This window comes from Panthera leo, chromosome F2 (assembly GCF_018350215.1).
Source record: "Panthera leo isolate Ple1 chromosome F2, P.leo_Ple1_pat1.1, whole genome shotgun sequence".
In the NCBI taxonomy this organism is placed as follows: domain Eukaryota; kingdom Metazoa; phylum Chordata; class Mammalia; order Carnivora; family Felidae; genus Panthera; species Panthera leo.
Genome location: NC_056695.1, coordinates 67,716,857 through 67,744,855, shown reverse-complemented (window position 1 = coordinate 67,744,855; position 27,999 = coordinate 67,716,857). Strand labels below are relative to the sequence as shown.

At 40.4% G+C, this 27,999-nt stretch overlaps 1 protein-coding gene across 2 annotated transcripts in view; it reads right to left on the bottom strand.

Moving 5' to 3' along the window:
• NSMCE2 (NSE2 (MMS21) homolog, SMC5-SMC6 complex SUMO ligase) overlaps positions 1–27,999 on the bottom strand; it is a 216,537-nt gene that overhangs the window by 170,350 nt on the left and 18,188 nt on the right. For both annotated transcript variants that reach the window (XM_042923803.1, XM_042923804.1), the window contains exon 3: positions 7,897–8,003. In XM_042923803.1, coding sequence (XP_042779737.1) covers positions 7,897–8,003 — 107 coding nt within the window. The remainder of the gene's footprint in view (positions 1–7,896; positions 8,004–27,999) is intronic.

The window sequence follows — 27,999 nt, the reverse complement described above, 5'->3', positions numbered from 1 at the left end:
GTTCTTACCTCTAGTGTGACCCCCGCTTCAACCACCACTAACTAGGGTATAATCTCTTGTAGCTTGTTGCTACAGACATTAAATAGACTTCGTGATCAGAGAACTTCGAACTCAACCGCCAATGCCAGGCTGCTTGCTGGCCTCCTCAAGGGCCCCGCCCCCTAAATCTGCCCACCCCTTCCTGGTCACACCACCATGGGGACTAACGTCCCTCCAACCCCAGGCTCTGTTCCCACCACCACCAGATGCCTTCTAAGGAGAGAGGCCCTGCCTTCAACCTCCGAAGGAACATCATCTCTGGCCTTTCCCCAGTGGTTTTCTACTGCCCCATCTCCTCTCTGAATTTTAACTCAAAATTCCCTTTCAGATGCTATTTAAATCTGATCACAGGAAATGACTTCTCCTTTACACAACGCTCTGGGCAAGGTTATAAATTAGTATGACAGAACTATTCCAGGTGCTTTCGTGCTATCATTTTCCATCGTTACCGGAACTCTAGGACTAATGAATACTAGCACCCCTACTTAAAAAAGGAACGGAGGCTTGGGGCTCAAATGTAGAAAAGCCAGGGGAAAGAAAAAAGAAAAAAAAAAAAAAAAAGCAAAGGCTCTTTTCCATTACTCTGAATTTCTGAAGTAGGTTGTGATGGTCTCTGTCACACGATTTCACTATTTTTAGCAATTCTGTATATACAGGTCAAGAGGCTTTCGGATCTTCATTAGTCCAAGCATACTGGCAGGAACTGAACCACTGAATTATAAGACTGATAAACAACCGCTTTCAGCTCCATGCTAAGAAAATGCTTTCATTTTGCAGTGAACCTTAACATTTGGTGACCCAGTCCCCATTCGACCTATTTCCCCACCTCTCTTCCACTGCTCCTGTCCGTTCACTGCCCATTAGCACAGGCCCCTGCCCGTGCCCTTTCCCGGCCCACCAGCACCACTGCCAGAGAATGGGAAGGCCTCAATCTCAAGCTCTTTAATACTTACCAATTGTGTTGAAAAGTCTGATATGTGTGGAAGGAGCTAAACTATCTAAAATAAGGGTTTGACACTACAGATGGGCTGTGCTCGAAGTCAGAAACAAAACGGGAGGTGGCTATATCACAGAACATTCATGTCATTTAAATGACACAAGTAATTAGCTGCCAGGACTGCGTGGGGGCCACTGCGGCCTAGATGCTCAGCGTCTAACTGGGGTGGGGTGGGGTGGTGAACCAGGTCTTTCAAAGTCCTGCTTGCTTTCCCTGCACACATCGCTGCTATGTTCCTTCTGCCTCCCCTGTAGCATCCTGTCTTCCTCTCCTCGAAAACATTCCCTTCCCTCCGCTCTCCTGAATCGATGCTCCACACAGGGGTCTTGTTTCCTTCACAGACCGATAGCCAAGCAATTGCTGCGTATATAAAAAATACTTTTTCTTCCTCCATTTTGCTGTTGGAATAATTTGCGTGGTCTTTTCAGAGGCCTGGCTCTTTCCTGATCTGACACACTAACACCTCCCAGGCCCGTTTCAGAATTTCAGATAGGGAATTTGATCCCCGGTTCCCTGGATGCCACGGATTACCACAATCTGCTGGGCCGACCTCTTAGCCTCCTCTGTAATACAAGCAGGTGGACACTATAGAAACAGTTCCCAAAGTGGGTTCTGTAGATTATCACTCTTCCTCCAATGAGATTTTCTAGTTCAAGAAGTTTAAGAAATTACTAAATGTACTTCCTTTGGAGAATCACAATACATAAAAGCATATTAAAGGCTTTGGAGTCTTTAAGGAAATTCTTTTAATCAAGCATTCCCCAAACTTATTTGACCACGAAATCCTTTTTTCCTGTTATATTTATTCACATCCTGATTAATTAGTATTATGGAGCAAACTTTAAAAAAATGCTGCACTAGAGGGGCGCCTGGGTGGCTCAGTCGGTCAAGCGTCTGACTTCGGCTCAGGTCATGATCTCACAGTTCGTGGGTTCGAGCACCGCCTCGGGCTCTGTGCTGACAGCTTAGAGCCTGGAGCCTCCTTCAAATTCTATGTCTCCCTCTCTGCTCTTCCCCCGCTCATGCTTTTCTGTCTCTCTCTCCCTCAAAAATAAATAAAAATATTAAAAAAAAATTTTTTTAAATGCTGCACTAGAGACTTACATTAACGCCAAGTAGAGTGTAAACATTTGATAATTTTGAATAAAACCCAGCACTTAATACCTGCGAAACACTCAGGTGGACTTTTATAAACCACCCATAAAAAGCATCTACAGCACCTGGTGACCTAGAAGATTTAGATCTAGATTCTTTCCTACAGAAGCAACTCAATTAGTGAAATACTATAGCCAGATCTAACCACTCTCTCTGTGTATTAGACAAAATGCTACCAAACACCATCATAATTTGGGAATAACTGCAGAGGGAGTTCTAAAGCACTAGAACAGAAATTAATTACCAGTAATCAAAGAAACAGACATATTCTGGGCCAAGTAGCTGCAGAGTGAATACCTAAAACCAACTTTTTTTTTCTCCTGCTTAACTCCCACACCTGGGCAATATTCCTATAGACAAAAGGCTCTATATGAAGCATTAGGAAACTTTTTACAAGAAAAATGGTAAAAGATCACACACCATTTTGTTGTGTCAAGTATAGCGGGCAGGGAATGGAAGACAGGGTCTTCTCCAGTACTTTCCCAAATGGTTGCAAGAGATTTTCACTAATTCCACGGTCATCTCTCACCTTCCTGCTATTGTGCTGACAACAGAAATTTCTCTCATGCTCAGGAATCTTCTGTCTTCAAATTTTGTAACCCGCAAACTAACTTCCCCTTCTTTTTTTGTCAATGACTCACAATGTGGAGTACATTTTTATGTTCGGTCGGTAGATGATCAGAGCTAATAAATTACATCCTCTGGCCCGAAACTTCCTTCAGGTGCTATGAAACATTCACTTTGCAAGTGGGGAATGCTCCCCAAATCTGGTTAAACGGAAACGGCAACTCTCAAGTTGTAAGATACCTCATAAGATTTCACGTCAAAGTAGTGGATGTTAAGGTAACTTGAAAATAAGATTTACAAAAGGCAAAGCTTACCAACTGATGAAAGGTGAAGGGTGAGAAGGCATAGGGAAGTGATACGTCAAAAAACATTCTAAATCATGTAGTTGCATAATAACAAGGCTGAGGTAAGCTATACCTTTGACCCACCTTGTTCTTTTATTATATCTAAGATTGTGTTAGTTTCAACAGCTTACATGAGGTGTATTTCTACCCTTTTGACTCTCACCATATTAGTTTAAAACATGTGGAAGCAGCACACTAAAAGAACAACATACAGGTAAAATCAGACAAAGAGTGAAAGTCTGTTAAAGTAACATTACACAATGAAGCATCATGACAAAAACATAAACACCAAAGTGTAATGTGCATGTCCGCTAAGCTTCTAGGACTGGATTGCTCATTGAAAAGAACAGTGGATGTGTATTTTAATCTGTGACTGCTAATAATGTGAGTAACTCATCTGAGCCTGTTAGGATGTTTATCATTCAGCTTCGTGATGCCCATCCTTTTTCTCCAGAAGAGTTAAGGTTACAAAGTTGCCAGGATCACCCCCACGACAGTGGCTGGACTCTAGCATCTTATTTGAAAAAACACACACCTGAAAAATGGACCTGAAGATTTCTTGAACTAAACTGGTTCCCACCCTCTAGAATCTGAATCCCCAAGATGGGACTACAGGTTTAATTTAAAACAATCACATAAGCACTGAAATACACAGTACAGAGATGCACAGTATTACCAGCGTTTGTTCAAAACCAATTCACCGTTTCTCTTTGGGAGGGATGACCCCTGCTCGACTAGTCAAATGGCTGGAGAAGCAGAAGAGCGGTAACAAAATTATTCTTAAATCAACTGCTGCCATGACTTGAATGACTACTCACAGTTCCTGGCTCATAGTAGGCACCCCTATCTGTGGATGAATCAATCACTGGCCAGCCTTACGTATGCTATACAACTACTCTACATACTTTAAACTTTCTATATAAAGCAGTAGGCTTTCTCTGGCCTCATTTCTCAAATTGGCTGAAACTCTTGACATTGACACAGCCAGTAAAAAGATGCTTCCATTTCATGTAGAAGTCGCAAAGACAGAGAAGCTATATATCCCGATCCCCATGCTGAGGCTCGCTTGACCTTCATCTTACATTAAATACCACTTCCCGAGGAAGGAGTTCTCCAACCACTCAGCAGTATTATGCCCCCTGAGTTATGAACTCTCCTTGGACACTTTATTTTCCCTTGGTTGTATACAGCACCAGTCACTAATAAGATTTGTGTTGCTCTTTGTCGAACATGTGTCCCTCTCTCTAGACTTCAGACATCCTGAAGGTGGTGGGCATGTGGGCTTTGGCGACTGACCTACTTCTTGCACCTAGAACTGCCTGGCACATGGGTGCTCGGTAAGTATTTATTCAACGAATGTTTGAAAACAAGAAGCCCGTTTCTGAGAACAATGAGAATAATATACTTCAATATACTCAAATAATAAAAGCTTAGAAATCAAGGGAAGAAACATGAGGTCATCAAAAGCATAATGTTCAGAACATCACTGTCCTCGACATGAAACCGAGGGAAGTTGTCCCCTGGCCGTCACGGTGGAAAAAGCAGTTAACGGTGCCATGAGTGTCTATGTCCTGTTTTACAGGTTTCAAAGAGCTTTCATCACGTGTGTGGTTCATGACTGAAAGTCTCCCAACAGTTCATACACAACTTTCTGTGGTTTGACATGAATGTTTGAAAGAGCTGTGACAGCTACACGATAGACCCATTTATCCCGAAAGTTTTAATAAATGACTTACAGACTGCGAAATTTTTTTTTAGGGATCACTGCATAATATTCCCTCTATAAACCAGCTGGGACAAAGTCTTTTTTTTTTTTTAAGTTTCAGAGCTCTGAAATAAATACTGATTCTAAATAACATCTTCAGGCATTGTAGATCATAGCTCTATTTTCTCCAAGGACAAAGAAATGCAATCTGAGAGCTTCTGCTGTGTGCCAAAGGGACTTCCCAGAGACTGTTGGCAAATGGATCCACACCTGAAAGGTTCCAAAGTAAACTTTCTAACACCTTTTCAGAGGTGTATGACCTTCAGAATCCTGTGAAGGTGAGAGTAGGAGAGAGACATCTATTTAAACAATAAACTCTAATACTCTGTGATGATGTAAAGACATTTTTTTAACTTTCTAGAACTGTATGAAAATTCACAAACAGAAAGACCAGCGGGTGCATCGCAATTTTGGCAAATGTTGTAGCGATGGAAACACGACTTGCCTTTAAGATCTTGTTCCACCTTTTAAACGAACGTTTGGACATCTGAGTTTGCAAAAACCCAGTATCTTATGTCTCCATCAAATTTTATGAATGTCAAAGGTTTGACACATAGTCTCTAATCTGATTCACACAATAATCTCATGAAATAGGCAGGCCAAGAATTATATAGATGAAGAGCATGAGGTTCCTAAAGGTTAACTTTCTTGACTCAGGATCTAACTTAGCAAATGGAAGAACTATGGATGGAAGAGTCTCTGATCCCTAGGCCACTGCTATTCCCAAAGAGCTACACCACTCTGGCCCCTCTCAAAGTGCTGCTCATTCTTTACTCCTTGCCAAAATAAGCAGTAAGAGAGCAATGTCCATAACTTCAAGTATGTAAGGAGTACACAGCATATATATAAAGTGTAAGGTATGTCCCTCAAAATAATAATGGTCATATCCCCCGCTATGGCCCCACATGGTTTCAGGTCAGAGAAACCTCATAAATATGATTTGCGATTCTTGGTCTTGTATCGCACTGATGTGGAGGGCACCACTTTGCATCAGAAAAAGACAAAAAACATGTTTTCTCCTCTTATGAAAGACCAGTATCACTAAATCCAAGTTGCTCCAAAATCTAGTGTAAGGTTAGGGCTGGAAAGTAGGGTAAAACTCAAAGTATAATCTTTCCTGTTTAGTAGGGTGGGGATAATAGGGTAGCGTCTCAAGAAAAAAAGAAATGCTGTTAACTACTGAATGAATATTGGTGAAGGTTTCTTTTCTTTTTTTCGTGCTTCTTGTCTTTTTTTTTTTTTTTTTTAATGGGTGACTTGGCTTTATGAAGGAGGAAGAGGTCAATTCTTTACATAAAACACCTTAAACATCTGTGAATCCTAGAGTTTAACAGAGAAGAAAATCACATTAAGTTCTTTAACTGCCAAAATCTATTTTCTTATCTATACTGTACCCTGTGCTATTACATTTGCACAACAGCCAAGTTAAAGATAGAAAGGCCGATCAAATAACCTCCACTGAATGTAAGGGTCAAAGCAGAATTGATCCATATAATACGCCTAACCCTGATCTTGGTTGAAAATATATTTAGTCTATAAAGTCAGCCTTGTTCTTTTAAGTCAGTGTTCTCCAACGCTGAATACATATTAGAATGAGTTTTTTTTTTTAAATATACTGGTGCCCCAATCCTGCTCCAGAAATGAAATCAGAATCTCATTAGAATTCGGAACGGGCTGGTTCTGAGGGTCAGCTAGAGTTGAAAACCTCTGGTCTAATAAGCGCTTTTTGTTATCCAGTTTCAAATGCCCCAACGTGATGTCACTTTCATATTTTCCTATGGAAGGAATACTCCCAGTCCCAGTACTCATAGCGACAATGGTAAGAAACATCATACTTTTACAAGCTGAATGAGTTTACTACTTCTTGGCTACAAAGCAGATATTCTTAAGTCACAAATACTACACTTAAACACTAACCATTAAAATTTTTTTTTTAATTTTTTTCAAAACTTCATAGAACTATGAACATATAACTATGCAATGCTCATTTAATTATAGCTTAAGTAATAAACTATTTTCAAAAACGTATCTTCCACTGAATAGTAGCCAGTCTTATAAGATATTTGATTTTTGGAATTTTCCCATAGATAGAAGTAAGAAAAGGCAAATAAAGAAACCAGAAGTACCAGATACCCTATTACACAGGTATCTGAAATCAGTTCAAAGGGGAGTTTCCACTGCTCAGAGGACAAAGGACTTCTCAGAAATATTACTGCAATCATATTGCTCATTTCTTACTCAACCCGGTACTGCTGAAACGGATGTTGCCATGTTCCCACCTTAACTGCCTTATGTGTTGTTCCTGTGACAGCTGGAGTCAACAAAGATAAGTTTGCCTCCTGGAAAAACCAAAATGTCAGCCTTCTTTATTTTTAAAGTTGCTCTAGAATTCTCCTATATTATCTGATCCTATGAATTTGACAATAGCTGCATATTAGGTCAAGCTAGAGAAGGAGTAACTCAGCCTGGTCTAAACCGTGTGCGGAAGTAAACATAACAATAAAAACACATTCTATGCAGTTTTTAGATTTTATAAAAATCTACTCGCGTTCAAAGTAGGCTTACACTAAAGATTTCAAGACCAAAAAAATGCATAATATTCTAATGTTTTGAAAAAAATGTTTTAATGTTTAATTTTTTTTTTTTTTTTGAGAGAGAGAGAGAGACAGAACATGAGTGGGGAAAGGGTAGAAAGAGAGAGGGAGACACAGAATCTGAAGCAGGCTCAGGGTCTGAGCTGTCAGCACAGACCCCAACATGGGGCTCGAACTCACAAACTGAGATCATGACCTGAGCAGACTGAGCCACCCAGGCGCCCAAGGCATAATATTCTAATTAAACCTAGGTGGCCTAGCTGGGAAAACACTTCCGATTCCTTTTCTATAAACTTCTTAATTAAAAAGAAATTAAGAGCTGCTACAGTAACGCTAAGGACATATGAAAGGATAGAGGAAATTTTGATTTAGTGTTTCTGTTTTCAGGTCAGTGAATTGTAACCAAGTATTACCAGGTGAATAGTATAAACTTACATGATTTATCGCAGACTGAACAGCCTTTACGTAATGGCTTAGTTCCCGATCCATCATGGCCAATTCAACCATTGCCTTGTCCATACTGTATTCACTACTCACTTCAGCTGAAAGAAAAAGAAAGCAATTATTGTTTTCAATTTAAAATGTCATCTCTGAAAAAGTTGCTCCAATCTAATTATTATCAATCAAGGATCTAAGCAATTTTGTAAAAGGTAGTACATGTTGTCTGAAGACCTCCTTAACATATGTCTGTTTCACTCAAAATTCTAAGAATATACTTGATAGAAGAAGGCTCAAAAGTTGGAGTGGAAAAAAAAGCAGACTCAGACCTAGGAGTTCCTAAGATTGTGCCACTTAGTTGTATGATCTTAAACCAACCACGACACTTCGCTCAGCCTCAGTTTCCTTTTTGGTTAAAGCAGCCCCAGTCATGTATCTGCAATTGAACCTCACGGGATTATTAAAGATCAAATAAGAAAGATTTTCATTTCTAGTAGGTTAGGTTATGTGGACCAATTCTACTGAAAACCACGAAAACAATCAGATAAAACAGGAAGGAAGGAGGGTGCAAGGAAGGAAGGAAGGAAGGAAGGAAGGAAGGAAGGAAGAAAGGAATAGGAGGGGGGGAGGGAGGGAGAATTCTTAAAAACAAGAGTCACAAGATAGAAACAATCAGGCAAAATCTAAAGAAAACGGAAAAAGAAAAGCAGAGCACAGAACACCAAAGTTGCATAGCCTGCCCCCAGGCAGCTGGGTCTCTACTCCTCGGAATAGAAGAAGGAACCAGAGGTAATGCCACCCTGTTCTGCCAGGCTGTGGCAAGGTTGGCCTTGGCCACTGAGCAGGACAGAGGTAAGAGGGAGAGACAACAAACCTGTTTCTTAAAAAGTGTGACCACAAGCCAGTTCTCCTGGTTCTGCAGCCTAGGCTACCCTGGGGAACCTAAGCTCTGATCTTGGCCTGAGGTGGTCTCACCCCGAAAGCACCCACAGGTACTGCCCTCTGGAGGAGACATTTTAATCCTTGGTCTCAAATAATCCCTGCAAGTAATTACGAAGGAGAATGAGCAGATCACAGAGGGAAAAGGTAAAAACCTTACAAACACAAGAAAACAAGACACCAAGAGTAAGAATCAGCAGAAACAGATCCACAAATGTTTCAGAGACTGGACTATTCTACCAGTTACTGGAATTCTACTAGTTAGAATATGAAACAACCATGCTTACTCTGTTGATAAAATACCTGATGCCACAAGAGACTATGAAGAGTGACTGGAACAGCAGAAAAGCGGGGTAATGTTCTTAAGTGCTTTTAAATGTATGTTTCCCGCCAACCTCTAAACATACAATTTAATAGATCAGGAAAAGATCAAGAGCGTGAAATAATGCAAATGTTAACATTAAAAGAGCTGAACAAAAAGAAAGTAAAACTAACTTACGCAATCACATTTGGGAATGCACATAGTCCATTCACATACCTTAGCTCACACAAACGTCAGTATTTCTTGTCTACTCTGAAGAACAATGTGACAGATCATCCCAAAGTCATGAAATAACGGAAAACGCACTTACATTTTGGCTTTTGGAAGTGATTTTCCTAGACTTTAAAGTGGTATTTTAATCTTACAGTAGTCAGTGACGAGCACATTTTAGAAAGAGTCTCCTGGATGAACCTGCTTCTGGTAGAATGCCTCCTAGCTTGTTAACACCCAGAATCCACACTGTATCTGTACGCGTATCTCATTACAGGGCTTTTCGTTTGTTTTTGAGGAAGGGGAAGGGGCAATGTTTATGTAAGAAAAACCTGTATTTACATTCCCCAAATTAAATACATTTTTAACAAAATGGTGTATGAGAAAGGGCTCAAGTCATATTCCAAATAAAACCGTTAGACTGTCACTCACAGGTCAGTGTTGTGAAATGTCCACATGTTAACAAGGAAGACAAGCTGTTGAGGTGTTGCTGATACCAACATGGATCCGGTGCTATGCAGACAACAACCGTTTGGTTTGTGACTTATATAAGGCAGGCATTTTACTGCGTCTGGTTAATCAGTGGAATTCAATATACTGTTAGCAATCTCCCTCTGGGATTAAATGACTTTATTTTAGAAAGCAAGTAAAAATGTGCCTTTGACATTAAAAATGCTATGAAAGAGTTGGCAAAATAAAATAAATGGGATCACAGTTTTCATTATCAAGGTCCCACAGATGCTAGTCAGACTTGAACCAGATGGCAATCTCAGATATAAGGCCAAGGAAACCTTCCCCACAAAGGAGAAAACGAGTGATAGCTGCTGGGTCGGGGTTGGAGGGCATGAAGCCTGAGGGAAGAATCTTTGGAGGCCATCTGTGGCTTCCTGCAGCCTCAACTAAGGCTCCAGGGCTCAAAGAATGTTGGGACAAGCAGAAGAACCTAAGTGATGAATCGTGCAGCCTGAGGCAAGAGAGGGAAAACACCAGAAAAGATCAGGAAGCCAGTCCGAGAGGAACTGAGAATCACACTCCACCTGAAGGTGACGCCCAGTGCCCAGTCCGCTAACTAGACCAGAGACCTAAGAACTAGAAGGAGGCCCCTTGGCAAAAGAAATCTGGAAGAAAGGCCAGGAGGACATCCCCGTCAAGTAGCAATCTTTAGGATTCTTTCGTGTTCTTCTTGTTAACCTTTCTTTCCCAACTGCGATAATAATCTCTTTTAACACTGTGAGGTGTATTCACGTTTCAGAAACGGCACAGGGAACCTGTGTCCTGCCCTACGAAAGAATCAACGTGAGGAAAGAGCATAGTGTTGCATGAAAAAGGCAAACAGGCCAAAATAAATCCCCCAAAGGATTCAAGAGGAACTGGGAATGACCAAGGACACATGGGGCTGGCTGTTGTCTAAAGAGTGGGCGTGGGCTGGGGTGGGTATGTGGACAGCCTGCTCCTTTACTACACAATATATCATCCCACTATCAAAATTTCCCCAGCCTACAGGAAAGTCCTAAAAATCTACACCAAACTAAATCCTACACATCCTTCAAGGGATGAACTCAAGCCCTACCTGTTTTTCTTTTAATTTCTAGCATTTATTCATTTTTGAAAGGCAGAGAGAGACAGAGCGCTAATGGGGGAGGGGCAGAGAGAGAGGGAGACACTGAAACAGAAGCAGGCTCTGAGCTGTCAGCACAGAGCCCGACGTGGGGCTCGAACTCATGGACTGCGAGACCATGACCTGAGCTGAAGTTGGCCCCTTAACTGACTGAGCCACCCAGGCGACCCCCCCCCCTTTTTTTTTTTAATGTTTGTTTATTTTTTTGAGAGAAAGAGAGACAGAAAACTAGTGGGGGAGAGGCAGAGAGAGAGGGAGACACAGAATCCGAAGCAGGCTCCAGGCTCCGAGCTGTCAGCACAGAGCCTGACTTGGGGCTCGAACTCACAAGCTGTGAGATCATGACCTGTGAGATCATGACCAGTTGGGCGCATAACTGACTGAACCATCCAGGCGCCCCTGCCCTACCTGCTTCTAAACCATACCAGCCTAGGAGGATCTCCTCCTTCACTTAATTTCTCTTAACCACTATACTTGATACTTTGGTACTTTTAATCACAAACAATCTTGTTTTCTTACATGCATTTGTCTCTCCAAACACAGTTGAACCCATTTGACCGCAAGAACGATGCCTTAATGATCCTGGGATCCAATAAAGAATTACAGCGCCTCTTCCAGCAATGTTCTCACATGCCGTTAATAAATTTGAAAATTAAAATTTCGCCAAACTGTGAATTGTCCTGCCTCAGATATTGTATTGAATTAAAATGTAAGAAAGAGGGACATCTGGGTGGCTCAGTCAGTTAAGTGTTGACTCTTGATTTCGGCTCAGGTCACCATCTCATGGTTTGTGAGACTGAGCCCTGCGTTGGGCTCTACGCCGACAGCTCGGAGCCTGCGTGGGGTTCTCTGTCTCCCTCTCTCTCTGCCCCTCCTCCCACACACACATTCTCTCTCTCAAAAGAAATATTCAAAAAATAAAATGTAAAGAAGACACATGATATAAACTGCTTTGCCTATTATATTTTCATTGTGACTTCCATCGGAAAAAGGCTGGCACCAACACGTGGAGGCAAGGTAGGCGGGCGAGGGGGGGGGAGAAGCACACAAATCATGTTAAAATGTACAGAATGACAATCTCGGAGAGGAAATTATTACTGTACCACAAAAGCCTGGCATTAGAAGAGATCGGTGAGGATGATAAAGCATGGAAAGCAGTAACAAACGATGAAAAAAATACGTAATAATAATAGCTGTAGCTAACAATTAGTAAGCACTTTATTATGTGCCAAGACTATACTGAGCACACCATTTACAGTAAACCTCACGACAACTTTTTTATATGTACCTTACACATGAGAAAAGCGAAAAACTGAGCAGCGGAAGGAGCTTGCTCAGCACCATAAAGGTAGTGAGCGCACAGCTAGGCGGCCAACTCAGGCTTCCCGGTGGCGAAGTCTGTGCGCTTGCCCATCTGTGCTAACAGGTGCTTAAACAGGAGGAGAAGGAAGCACCTCCAAGTCCTCCTCCGTGACTATCCAGGGAACAAGCCCTCGGTGGGGACGAAGTCCTGGCCCCAAGCTTCATCTCAGCCCCTGATCCATTCTAAGTAAGGTACTGGCTATGCCACTCAAATGCTATCGGAGTTCCTTAACATAGACGAAACCAGTAACAGAAAGAAAATGATTGTTCCCTTTTAGAAGATTACTAGGTTTTCATGTCGGTGAAGAGAGTGACCTTGCACATCAGCAAGGCCAGTTGGGAGAGGCTGGAAGCACAACCAAGTCACCGCCAAATGCTAGGAGATAAGGAAATGGACTCCAGCTGCTAAGAAATCAAACCTGCATGAGGTCAAAAGCAGCAGCAGCAGCAGCAGCAGCAGCAGCAGCAGCAAGAGACATGGAAGCAGCAGCCAGGCAAGCACAGCAGCGAAGCAATGCTCAAGGGGAAGGGGAAAGTCCTGGAGTCTTCGTGTTGCAGAGATACTTCTGAGCTGAGCCTGTGGCAAACCATTTCTATCACCCGCGCCTCTGACTGCCTTCCCCCGCCAAACGGGGTCTGGGGAGTCTAGGAATATTTACGTTTCTTCGATGTGCCATTCAGTAAGCATTTATTTATTATAATCAAGCCTTACTTGTATTAATGAAATGAACATATATAGGTGATACACTTGAACATTCATTTATAAGCCAATAAATACATAGGGAAGTCTCACGGAGAGAGCTTGGTGAGTCCACGAATCCCGAATAACAAACACATCTGGCACGCTAATTAGGGAACTGTTCCAAGAAGTTAGCACAATAACTAGCTGAAATATATCCCCCCACCCCACCCGGGCAAATCAAGTCCAGAGGGCACAGATAATCTTTGATTTACATTATAAAGTGATAACTGTTTCTGTAAGTATGCCAGTCCTGGGGATGTCCTCCTACAAATCTGCGTGTCTACACCCCGAGATCCTGGTCAGCACCATCCCAAACACTCGAAGAACTTTTAAAAGGTTATTTAGACCAGAGAGAGCCACAGAATTAAACCCGTTTTAAAAAGATGGGTTTTCTTTGATTTTTCTTTTTCCTGTTCAGTGGCAAACCTTAGAAAAATCAAAAATGATAGTCACTGAAGGAGGGCTTCTTTTACACTGAAGCACTCTGATATTTTTACAGTACAAAAAGTCTCTGAATGGATGCAGTTGGCCTGCATATGATTTTCCTAAAGTCAAACAAACCTATAATTATGCAATCTAAGCAGCCGCGCTTTTCATTAGACACGTCATCTGTTACTCAATGTCAAAATGCACTAACAGCAATATTATAACTATTACTATTCCCTGTTTGAAGTGTTGAATAGGCATTAAAGTTACACGATCTGTAGAACACACTAAGCAGAAGTGGGTGATTTTGTGTTGCAATCGCTTCAACTTAAAACAAAATTCATGAGGCTTCAATGAGAGGAAGGTGATGGCAGGAACAAGTTATAAAAGCAAAACAGTTAACAGTCAATGCCAGTTGCTTGACTGTGAAAGACCAGGGCAAAATGAGAAGAAACAGATCTGAGAAAAGGAATGGAAGGGAGGTGACAAACTAGCTATTTTTACAAATGTAGATTCATGTAAGACAAATGCCAAGTCCCCTGTTTAGGACCAAAAGATGCAGGTAATAAGCCTGCAGCAATACAGGAATTGTTACGTAGCACAGTGTGGACTCCTAAGAGTTTATTATCCAGGGTGAGTTCCAAGATTGGTGAGGGTCTGTTCACACCTTATTTGCTCAATATAGTGCCATTTTAGGCAAATGGCTAGAAATGGGGAAGCAGAAGATTCTTTACCTTGGCTTCCCCAAGTCCAGTGGGCATGGACCTCAAGCTCTCATTCCAGACCGGTGACCATTTTGGCAAGAATGGAAGGTATCACCTCTGACCAACTATTCTAAATAAGGCCCTTCCCTAGCCACGCTGCCTGTAACTGCAGCCTAAGGCATGTATGTACGGAGAGAAATAAACTCTCTTCCCCTAGGCCCAAGCCCTGAGGTTTGGGAAACAGCTGAAACGGCTGAGCACACAGCACCTAGAGCCAAGTTCTCTTACCACCCTCCCGGTCCTCAGGAGAACCGCCTTCAGTGAAACAGACATGAAAAAGAGGACATTTTCCCTCCTCTTTCCCCTAGCATGTCCATACACATCTTTGTATTACCTCTCTACACTACCAGATGTCTCTTTGCTTTGCTCTGCTGTTCTCTATGATCTCAGCCACAGATCCCTTTCCAGAATCCTCCCTAATCTCCAGAATAGGACTAAATGCTTCATGTCTTATAGGTCCATAAAACTTCTCTACTTTTACAACTAGGACACATGTGAATGTGTGTGTGTGTTAGGGGGCACGCCCAAGACAAATTTCACCTACTTAACCTTTCCAACTTTTTGTTCCTGATTCAAATGTATAGTTTTGCCCCTGGCCAAGTTGTTTCCTGAAATTTTGTCCTAAATAAATAAAAATTGCAGAATCGGGTGTTCTTCCCCCCCACAAAGTCATGTGCAAGCATTTCTGAACAGGAACCATACCAATTACATAGAGTTGATTAAATTCAACTCCATGCATTTTATCAATAAAATGCCAGACTAAGACAAAGCAGCCATTTAGTGTTCTTATGGGGTTGCTGACTCCAATTCAACATGAATCACACACTCAGAAGGATCTGATAAATATTCAATGCCATCGAGTACATATGTCCATTTTGGCAAGGAGAAGGAAAGAAAATGGGGCAGGGGAATTGCCTGATTGTCCTTTAAGTTTCCTAGAACAGATGGGCCAAGGAATAGAAACAGTTTACTTTCTGAAACAGAGATATATCTTCCTAATCTCTTCAGTGATTCGTCTATATTTTATAAACAAGAAATTTCTTCTTTCTGGGTGAACTCAAATAAATGATGATATAAACCATACCTTTCCCTCTCTCTACACACACACACACCCCTTCCTCCCTTAAAATATAGCTCCAACCATATCTAGCAACATATATCTACATACACACCTACCTCTATGAGTGGGTGTGTGTGTGTGTTTTTCCTGGCAGCCTAGTATTAAGCAATCATTATATATTCATCAGGAGTCAAATTTTATGACTTACTCACTGCTTGAGCAATATTTAATAGAAACTTGTTACTTCTCACTACACTGTACTTTAGCCATAATTATTCCTCCCCACAGATATTAGTGTGGAGGAAAAGTTAAAACCGAATCCACATTCTGTAACTGCCTCCCACCAGAAGTAATAGTGAAGAACGTAACAGTGTGTGGCATGAAGTGGTCTGCCAACTAGAAACACAGTGAATATGGGGGAAATCTTTAAGAAATACTGACCTTCATAATCCTCTTTACTTATCTATACAATTTTCTTGTCAATAATACAGAAGAGGGATTAACAATACAGTGCCAATATTGAGTTACAATAATATGGTAAACTCAAAAAGCCAGCTCTGGAGTCAGCTTACATTCAAATCTAGGCTATATTACTTGCTAGCTATGTGGTCTTTGGTTAGTCACTAGATCAGTTTCCTCTTCTGTATAATGGGTACAATAACCATATCTAAATCATAAAGCTGATATGAAGACTAAAGGAGAAAACAGACAAAACGATCAGCACGGGGCCTGGCTCACAGTAAACGCAAACAAAATATCTGCCGTTGAAATTACTGCAGAATGGAAACTACTCTGCAAATGTAATCAGTCTAAATGCTGAAAGCATTCTACCCTTAGAACTGTAAGTTGTCAAGTGAAGGTCACCTCCTTAAACTCTCTTGGCTGCTTTTACCAACTTGACACCAAAGCACTAAGCTGAACCCACAAAACTATGATGCTCAATGAGAGAAACTCTGTAAACCTCCCCATGCCAACTAATGTCCAGAAACTCATTTGCCTAATAATTTATGCTTCAGTACTTACTATATGCCAAGTGAGGGGGCGGGGGTGGTTTCAAGCAAGGAGCACCTAACCCTGCCCACAGAAGGTAGGAAAAGGTTCAACAGGTGAGGGGATAAACGTGTCATATCTTGAGATGCGAGTTAAGTGTGCACCAGAGGTTCACAGACTGAAGTAGCGCCTAAACACGCCTCTCACCCCTTTCCACAGAGGCTGACTTCAAGTTTAAATTCTCAGACAAGAAGAGGAGCATGACAGAGATTAAAAGAGGGAACAAATAAATCTTCGCTGAGCACCGACAATGTGCCAGGCCCTTTGAACATACTACTCATTCTATCCTTTGTTGTAACAATGAATTAGGTGTCATTAAATGTAATTTGATAAGGAAACTGATACCCCTAGAGGTTAACTCATTTGCCCTGGGTCACACAGTTAACAAATGGCGGAGTTAGGAACTGACCTCAGGTCCAAGTTAAAGTTAGCATAGAAGGCACACGCGACAAGGGTCTGAACTACCACACAGAAATAAATAATACGCTCATGCAAAAGTCATGGAGTAATAAATAATTGGTTCTCTAGCTAAAGGAATTCTCCTAAACATTACTTTCTTGTGTGTGTGTGTGTGTGTGTGTGTGTGTGTGTGTGTGTGAGAGAGAGAGAGAGAGAGAGAGAGAGAGAGAGAGAAAGTGAAATTAACTTAAATAGTTCTACCTCAGAGGAATGGAGACCATGCTTCATTATACAGACAGGTATTTCCTTAGAACACATAGTTAATATTAAACCACCATGGTAAAGGTATAACTCAAAATATGGCTTCAAATAAATTCTATGAAGGATTAAGTTCACAAAATCATAGAAATTGGTCTCTGGATACAATCTGGTCTCTACCAGTCATCAAAAGCACTACGAATGTCAGGTGATGAGTATCTACCATTTTAAAATATGCCCACTGGCCTTTTTTGGCTACCTATTACAAGGCCCTTGAGCCTTCAAGGTCAAATCTGTCTTTTCTATGACTTAAACCCTTTTTCTATACCCTTCTTGCCCATTTCTTCCTATCTAATCTCCTCACAGACTGGAAAGAAATAGTCAATTCAAGGCAGCAAGCAATAGTTACAGCAGCATTTCCAACCAACATAATTTCAATGACTGCCATCTCTCTCTGGTCTTCAAGTCCTCGGCTGTGTCCAAATTCTAGCTAAAATGTGACGATCCCAGGAGGCTTAAGGAACAGATCCTGGCTTTAACCTGGTTCAACACCAAAGTGAAGGCATGAACTCGTGGCAGCAAAGACAAAAGGAAGTGGGCTTAAACCTCATGTGACTATTGAGGAAATTAAATAAGAACATAGATAAAGCACCCAACAGGCAGTCTTAAACACTGTAGACTCTTAATAAATGCAGTCTACTGTGCTGTTAACTGAGTGTACTTTGCAATATGCCCCAATACAAATCTTCTATTTCACTTAAGCAAGTACCGACTGCTATTTATTTTATTTTATTTTTTTGCCAAGTACCGATTAAATCATGGAGTCATCTCATCCACTTTTTAAAATTAATAAAGCATACGGTTGAGAAATTAATTAAGCACACAGCTCAAAAATTCCAATAGTATAATGATGTGGTGTCTCCAATCCCCAAACTCCCTCCCCAGAAGCAACCACCATAATGAGGAAGTATTTCCACTCCGTGTTAATGTTCTATGTATAAGGTACCTTCTTTTAAAAAGGACAACGGAAACTAAGGCAAACAAATTTATCTGGGAAACATCATGAACATATTAAAAACAAGAAAGGAGAGATGCTAAAGGAAGAATACAATTTGGGTGTTAGAGGGGAACTTCCATTCACTCATCGGACAAATATTTACCAAGCACAGACCATGTGCCCGGCACTGTGTTAGGTGCCCTGGACAGAGCAGCAAACAAGGTAAACACTGTAACTTTTCTCAAACAGCTTATACAAACTTCCACTCCATGCAAAAATTCCTAAAAAGCCCTGATATGACTATTATGCCTTTGTTTGGCTCTAGGTGTGGTGGGAAAGCTTGCTCTCTGCCAAACTCCTCTGATTATTAGAGCCCTTCCAAAGAGAGAGCTGATTAATCATCGCCCTAAAACAATTCTAGGCAATGACAACAATAAATGTGAATTACTCTTTCACACACATTAACTTATTCACACCTCATAACCTCCATCCATACAGAGTGATTTTACTCTCGGTGTTATATGGTTGAGGAAATTGAGGCTCGGGGAGGTTAAGAGATTCCACCCAAATCATGCTCCATTCAGTAGCAGAAGTAGGACTTGAACCCTGGTCCTCATCTGCGGAGCTGCAGAAGAGCTATGTAGTGAGCCACACAGAAACAGACAACTCTTTCAGATCACAGTGTTTCAAAGATCTGAAGATGGCTATGAAATATTTCCTACCTGTGAGCCTTTGCTTCTCCAGAATAATGATCATCAAGTTGGCCGGCCTTTATCTCAACATGCTTTATTTGCTCGTGTCCCTTTTATAGATGTACTCCAGAATTAAAAACAAGTACAGCCATGGATGAACAAATGAAGGCTGTAACAATACTCATTACATGTGTACCACTGTGATCATGGGTGGATTATCAGTTCTTTCAAGAAATTAAATCATAGCTAACATTTATTGAGCACTATGTGCCAGACACCATGCTAAGCAATTTCATTCAAACTTTGTAAGTCTGTGAAGAAGACACTATCATTATCCCCGTTTGATGGAACAACAAAAATGGGCTCAGAGAGGGTAAGTACCCTGAACCAAGGTTATATAGCCAATGAGCTGTAGAGGGGACATTCAAACTGGGGTCTATTAAACAACTGAATCCATTCTCCTATCTCAAGAATCATCACCCTTTGGGCATAACCCATTTCTACACGTTGTAAGACTCTGTGTCAAATGTCTTCCTAAGATCTACGCTTGTTAGATTAAAAAGCATCCCTACTTTAGCAGAGAAGTCACCATAATTTAAAAAAAGTGTGGGGGGGGGGTATGAAAAGGAACTAGAGTGATCAAGAACAAAAATATCAAATAAGCTCATAAATGTGAGATCGCGACTCAAAAAAAGGTTAATGATCTTTTTGCTTACACATGGATAGCAACTGCCTTAGACCAGCCTATCTCTGTACTCGTTTTAAATAAATTTATACCAGGAAAAAAAAAATTACAAATGGGGAGTCTACTTTAAAATAGAAAGTTGCTAAAAACACTTTAATTAAATAGAAATTAAGTCTCCCAAAAATATAAAAATAAGTTGGAGGAGACTTGTTGATAAGTTTATTAGATTATAAACCTATGATAGGAACTGCATATCTTCATAATTTACCTCTCAAATGTTGATCTAAGACATCCGAGAAACAGATTTAAGGAAAGCATAAGATCTGAGAAACATTGAGGAAAGCATAAGAGCCACAATCACAAAAGAAGAGAACAACTATATGTCATAATCCTGTCTGCTGGAGGATAATTTCTATGCTTGTGTTTTTGGGAAAGTAAAATAAATTTGAACTGTAGTGAATATGGCATAATGTAAAACTTGCCAAGTCACTCTGCTGTATACTTTAGACTAACACTGTGTCAAACTACAGTCAAATAAAAAAATAAGTAAGTTTGATTTCATGAAAACAATGGCAAATCAATCTGTTAAAACTTAAATTACTGACAGCTCCAGAAAATAAATCTATCATAATTTACCACAAGTATTATAATAACTATTCCATATGTATAGTTGTACATACACATAGAGCAGGTTCTTAGGAGGAATTTGTAAGTTACAGAGTAATTCTTTTTCCCATTGTGCACCTTATTATTTCTAAGATGTTTTATTTATTTTAACTGACTTAAATTGGTAGTGACTCCCAATAATGTTTCTGTCTTGTCTTCTTTTTAAAATTTTTTTCGCATCTATGTGTTTTTGAGACAGAGACAGAGTGCAAGTGGGGTAGGGGCAGAGAAGGAGACACAGAATCCGAAGCAGGCTCCAGGCTCTGAGCTGTCAGCACAGAGCCCGATGCCAGGCTCGGACTCACGAACCCCAAGATCATGACCCGAGCCTAAGTCAGATACTTAACCGACTGAGCCATCCAGGCGCCCCTCTGTCTTGCCATCTTTAAAAACCTCTTTCCTCTATATTGAAGAAATATTGGTCCGTAAACACTTAAATCTACTAGAAACGGCTCAGAGAACTCTGTTGGGGACAGTAAACTACTTCTGTAATGGGAATTATCAGCTACCAATATCTTTTCCTGGATGACAATTACAGTGAACTGCGAAGTAAGAAATAAAGAACTATTAATATTCAATGAGTAACTAACTGGTTCTGTAACAGTACGCTACTATTTCTAAAATGGGAGGCTCTAGTCAATCACATTCCACAACCAGGCACCAGTCTTGGCAACCGCAGTGAACTGAACCACATGCAAAACCCAAACCCTGAAGTTACCATAGATCCCTCCCCTCCTAGCATCCTCCACACCTAACTACTCCCAGGTTCTACCAATTCAGCCCACTAAAGTCAACTATTCTCTCCTTTCCTCCCTTCCCAACTCCAGCTGTGTTAATTTCAATCCTTATTATTTCTTCCTCAGATTATTGATTTGCTTCTTTAGTGACTTCCTTTTTCAATCTCTTCTCCCTCCAATCCTTCTTCCATGTTGTTCCCAATGCTCAGCAACAAATCTGAGGTTACTCTCTTGTTTACCAAAAACCTACCACAGTACTTCCATTTCTGGCCAAGATTGAGTAACAGGGACCAAATTTATTCTCCTCCCTGAAACAACCAAAACGTTCCAACTAAAAATAAAGAAATAATGGCTTGCAAGATACTAGACATCACAGAAGGAAGAAGGAGCAGAGTGATAGGAAACATGAGGTGAAACCTGTTAACTGTCCCATCACTTTACAACCTTCAAGTAGTTTTTAGGCTGCAGGGCATACAGTACCAATTAAAATCTCTGCTGGCTTTTTTTTTTTTTTTTTTTGTAGAAATTGACAAACAAGATTCTAAAATTCATATGGAAAATGCAAATGACCTAGAACAGCCAAAACAACTTGAAAAAGACAAAGTTGGAGGCCCAACCCTATCCAATTTCAAGACTTACTGTAAAACTCCAGTAATCCAAATAGGGTGGTAGTCCAAACAGATCAATAGAACAAAATAGAGTCCAGAAATACAGACGTATATGGACAACTGATTTGACAAAGGAGCTGAGGCAATCCAGTGAAGGATAATCTTTTCAACAAGCTGCTGATACAACTGGCTATCCTATGCAAAACAAAACATCTTTGAGCCATATCTCACACCTTGAACCAGATACAGAAATTTAGTCAGAACGGGTCACAGATCTAAATGTAAAACCCAAACCATAAAACTTCTAGAAAAAAATTATGAAGCCAAACCTTGAGATCTTGGGTTAGGAAAAGAGGTCTTAAATACACCAAAGCACAATCTGTAAATTGTGAGAATAAATTGATAAATTGGACATCACAAAAATTTAAAACTTCTGCTTTTCCAAATAATCTGTTAAGAGCACAGACTGGGAGAAAATACTCACAAATCATATATCCCATTAAAAAAAAACTATTCAGAATACATATATGTATTCTCAATATCAGATAATAATAATAATAAGCCATAACAAATGGGAACAATATTCGGATAGACACTTCACCAAAGAGGTACATGGCAGATAACCTCATGAAAAAGTATTCAGCATGATTGGTCAGTAGAGAAGTGCAAACTGAAACACCATAAGATACCAGTGCGTATTTATTAGAATAGCTGAAATTAGGAAGACAGACTGCCCACATCAAGTGTTGATGAGGACACGAGAACTACCCTAATGTATCCCCCACACAGATTCCTAATTTTCAGACAACTATATGACTAAAAGATCACATTCTACCATATAATATAGACCCACATTTAATATAATTTCATCTTATCACAATGACTCAGAAGGGACTTCAAATATCATAACGTCTCTCAGTGTCTTCATTATGGTTTTACTATTCCTATAAAAGTATGAAGACATGAGTCAACAGAAATTTTTTACGTAGCAGGTATCAAAGAAACCAGCTTTTAGTCTATAATTACCTCACAAAATTATGATTGCTTTTTATTATAATTTGTTTTCTCCAATGCAGTAGTTCTCAAAGTGTGGCCGCCCGACCAGGTGCATGAGCCCCGCCTGGGAACTTGTTAGAAATGCGGGCTCTCAGGCCGTCCACCAGACAACTGGATCTGGTGGGAAACAGCGATCTGATTCCAAAGTGTGGTAAAATTTGAGAGCCACCATTTTAATGTATGTTTTAAAGTTAAAATCATGAATTTGCCTTTTCTCTGAGACTCTTTTTGAATTCACAGAATTTTAAGACAAAGAGGAACTGTTACTTCAAATCCACATTTTCAACAAATCTAGAACTCAACCAGCTGTTTTCCTATTTTTATACTCCTGAATTATTTCAGGCCTTTTAAAATGCTAGAAAACCAAAACCGAACGTAAGGTCCCATAAATAATGCATTCTACAAAAGCCTTTGTTTTAAAACAAACTTTTCGACTTAAATATCCTAAGTCATTTTACTCACATCTATTTTTGCACCCAACATTCCTTCCAAATTTACCAAAATAGATTTGCTTCTAATTTCAGCTACAAATTGTCAACCTCCAGTGAATATCAGTGCAACTTTTAATTAGGTTCATCTAAATGGAATGGATTTTTAAAATAATTCTAGTTATAAATTTTAATTGTTTCATAAAGAGACGTAAGATAGAAACAAAATGAAAGCGGAAATGGGGACGTCTGGGGCTAATGATAATTTGCTGAGAGATTTTGAGTTTTCTGGGGCTCAGTTCACTTATTTTTAAGAGGGAGCTGGAGGAGATGACCTGAATAGGCCATTTCAGGTCTAAAGGTCTATAAATCCGGTCTTTCACCCTTATGCTCTATGGTACTATAGTTTTACATTAATGTGGGACTGAAATTATTTTCTTTAAAGGTGTATCTGTTTTTAGCTATTTTTGACATTGTTTTAAGAGACGTGCCTCTCCTTAGGACTCAAGAACATCACTCACTACACCATTACTCCCTAGAAAGCTGAATACAGTAAAATGTGAACACACACAAACTTTTAGCTGCAGAAGCACTGAAATGGTAGTGTGATTTTAAGCTTCTTACTCTTCCTTAGATTGGTGTGTCTCTGAAACTATGGGGATGCATAGCACGAACCCCCAAAGCCAAAGATTTCACAATGTCATAAATAACACGGACTCTAGAGGCAGAATGCCTGAGTTTGAATTCCGGACCTACCACTTAAGAACTTTTTGTGATTTGGGGCAAGTTATCTAAACTTTCTGAACCTTATTTTTATCAGTCTTCTGTTAAGAGGATAACAACAGTATCTTCTTCATACAAATTAAATGAGCTAATCGTCAAAGAGCACTTAGTACAGAATAAACGCTTAGTAAGCATTAGGTGTTTTTATTAGTATTGCTTGCTAAGTCAGCCCTCTACTCAGAACTATTATCAGAACGTTATCAGAGCTAATGTGCAATTCAATTTAATAAACACATAGAGTGCACCTACTTGGTGCAAGGCACCTCACCGTTTACTACAGAACGATTCTCCTTCTCGAACTTCAGGATGTACCAGAATTACTTGGGTTGTTTGTTTAAAATGCTGATTCTTGGGCTCTGCTCCCAGAAACTCTGATTTTGCAATTTTTCAATAAGCCTCCCAGATGTTTCTGAGGCAGGCTGGTTGAGGACCGCAGTTTAAGAAATATTTCTGCAGGATTTCAAAGAAGGAATCCCTTCCTTCAAGTACCTACAATCTCCAGGCATTTTTTCCATTTCAGAACCCGCTGTAGTTACCAGTGTTGCACCTGTTGGCTGTGTAACAGGTACAGCTAATATGGTCCTTCCACGAAGACTCTGTTTGCCATCACTTAAGTTCCAGTATCTATGCCCTGACTCAACTCTTTACCTGATATCTGAGCTCTGCCTAATCCTCTAAACCCCACCAAGCATGTGACTAATGCAAGTTCCTGATATAAGGGCTATTCCTGACCTCTAAAAACAGAAGATTCATTAACCCTGATTCATTAATCCTGACCTATAAACCTGACCATGGCCTCATTCAGAGTCCTGCTTTCAGCCTTACACTTTCAACAGTGCTGCCAGCAGATATCACGGTATGTCCTCGGTTAGCACACATTTTCAAAAAGGGACTGCAAAGCGTCAAAATCCATACAAATTTAACTCCCTAAGAACTTTAATGTATACAAGACAATGAGAACAACAAAGCAGCCATCAGTTATCAGGGGAAGGAGGACAGAATGCAGACTATGACAAAGAAATTTAACTCTATTACAAATGTTTGACTTAACCTCACTGAAGGGGGAGGGGGAACTGACGGAGGTAGCCTTACACAGTGTTTTGAGTGAAAACTGTAAGACCAAAGACAAAAAGACCTGTGCCTAAGCACTGTAAGTGAAGCTGTTTGTCATGGAGGTACAGGCTAATAATTCTGAAACTGTTTTACATGCATCTCTAGGGTCAAAAGAGTAAAGTAAATTGATAGTGGGAGCCTCTATGAATATGATTATGCTAAAGACAGAAATGTGAATAACCACTGTTGACTTCTTCCTTTCTCTCAATTTTCACATTCAGTAAATCATTGAGTTTCATCAATTATTCCTCCTTTAAGAATCTGACTTCTCGTCACCCGTGTCACCTTCCTAGTCCAAGTCACCATCATCTAATGCCAGGGGACTAACTGCAACACCCCGCCAACTGGGTGGCCTTCCTCCACACTCATTCCTAGGAAGCCATTCCCCGTATCACGGCCAGAGAATTAATGCAAAATATCAACTATCTTATTCCTGTTTTTAAAACTTTTTAACAGCTTCTCACTGCCCTAAAACCCCAACTTCTTAACTTGACCTGTGAGAGCCTACCACCACATTCTGACCCTTTCCTAATTCTCTCCAGGCTCTGTTCAGTACCCAGTGGTCAGGTCTATTTTAGTCGCTTGTATTTGCAATACCTAGTACATGTAGTATTAAGCCTTTGATCCCTATATGAACGCTACCTTCACAGTGATAGACAGACTTTATTTTCTTTTTGCATGAACTGAGGCTAGCCCTGTGATGGCTTTGATGTATTCAGTTACACTGGAGGTGATGCTCTGGAACTTCTGAGCCCAGGTTTTAACAGGTCTGGCAACTTCTACTTCCTTCCTCTTAAAAAAGCTACCATGCCGGGAAAAACCCAAACCACGTGGAGAGGCTATATGAAATAGAATCCTCAAACTCTGATCAATAATTCCATCTGAGTATCCAGTCAACAGGCAGGATCAACTGCCAACCGTGTAAGTGAGTCACCTTGCAAGTTGCAACCCAGGTGAGCCCCCCCACCCCCCCCCCCCCAATGTCCACCATCTTAATTGACATCACATGGAGTTAAAGAGCCTCCCAGCCCAGTTCAGTCAACCCACTGAATCATGGGACATTAAAAAAAGAAGAAGAAAAGTCTGTGGTTTTAAAACATTAAGTTTTAGGTAGTTTGTTTCACGGCAATACGGGCATGTGTCAACATGTGTTGAAATCTCGTTCCTGGTACCAATTTCATCTATTGCTACTTAACAAATTACCCCCAGTAAGCTCCTTATCTTGATGTGAGGAAGACCATGCAAGTACAATGACGGGAAGATTTGCTGGGGGCCACCACTGGTGAATAATTACTGAAGGACATGGTAAATATGCAATACCTCTAATAAATGTATGTGCACCTGTCCTGTATTTTAAATTTCTTTGCTTTACCAGATCTAGATTTCTTCAGGAAAAGGCAAAGTTAAATCAGTCACCTGTTAAACTCTAATAGATGAAATCAAATCTCAGCAAATATATTTTCTCAAGGTTCTTTTGAGAAATCTATTTCCATGGTACTCAACTGGGACCAACCAAAATCATTAAATAAATACAGAACGAAAGTATGTTAAAATCTCTGTTCACATAGCAGTCACTTGCTCTCCTTGTGCCGTAACTATCTGAAAATGTGAAAAGCAGATTATGTAAGGAATTTTGTTTATATTTTGACCGGTTCCCCCACTTGGGAACCTCCTATGGCCAAGAATGCTAAGGATGAAAAGCAAAACCAGTGTCCTTGCAGTGAATATGCAAATATTTGTTAAATATCTGTGTGAAAAGTAAACTACTGGAACATATGATCAGTTAACCAAAAACTGAAAGAGGAAAAGGAAAGAAACTGCTTCACAGGTGAGCATCTGGGATACCTCGTAGAACTTTCCCGGTCATCTCTCACATGATTTGGGTCTAATACGTTTCTGGGTATTTGGAATGTGAAACTGGCGGGGGGGGGGGGGGGGGGGGGGGGGGGGGGGGGGGGGGGGAGGGGGGGTCCTTATAGGAACAACTACCACTCGCATCCTGCTTCCCAATTAGTATCTAAACACAGGTACACAGTGCACTCTGGAAATGATAAAATTGATAAAAATGATAAAAACAAGTTGCTGCTAACACTACCCATTTCAATATTATTAAGTTCCAGTCAAGATCCAGACGCTCTCATAAGTTTAGCACTAAGAGAACAAAGAAAAGGCAGGTATGAGGGAATTCTTTCAAACTGAAGAAATTCCAAAACTACCAAAAACTCTGGAAGGCTCTATTTCAAGAGAACAGAGAACACTAACAAAAAACTGCATCTTCTGTGCAACACATTACATTACCTTTCTTTGTTAACTGGTTTAATTGTCTATTTTAGACTGTCCCACAGGAGCTCTGATCCTTTTTGCTTGAAATTAAATCCTGTACTAATTTTCTAAAACGAGAACACGTTTCTGCTTCTTAAACCCCATCATAAATGTCACTCCTTTTCCTATGAAGGAGATAATGTCCACCTTCCCCTCCCCGTCTCCCGCACACTTGGCCTTTACTCCACACACATTCTTGGTGCTGTTCCTTATTTGAACTATAAAGTATACGCTTTAAATGTTTTTCTGCTAATTCTCTTTATGACCAAAGCCAGTGTTTACAGACTGACCAGCCAAGGTAGGAGGTAAAACACTGTATTCAAAGCATATAAACTGTTTCAAACTAGGAACAACCATGAAAAGAAGACACTGTCTATATTTTGCGTGCAATGAAAAGGAAGCTCAAAGCAGTGAAGTAACTGGTTCAACGTCACACAGTAGACGGCCGAACTTGCATTTTAACCAGGGCTAACTGTACAACACTAATTTTGTACAATACTAACTCTGCACCAAGAGCTCTTAAGGATCCAGCTCTCTCACCTGCAAAAGGCCCACGTAATTATTAACGAAAACAAAATAATTGACCAATAAAATGTGAGTACTGTGGGCTAAGCATAGTGGAGAGCATTTTATACACGTAATTTAATTCTCGTGTCAACCCTAAATAAGGTAGGAGGGTGCAAGGGAGCTGTGTGTGGGCACACAGTTAAATACTCATTAGATATTAGTGGCTCTTTTACAATATTATCCCCTTTTCACAAATGAAGAAACCAAAGCTTACCTAAAGTCACAATGCTAATAACTGGCAGAGCTGAGCTTGAACCCAGGTTCTTGGATTCCAGAACCGGTTCTCAAAGTCCTAA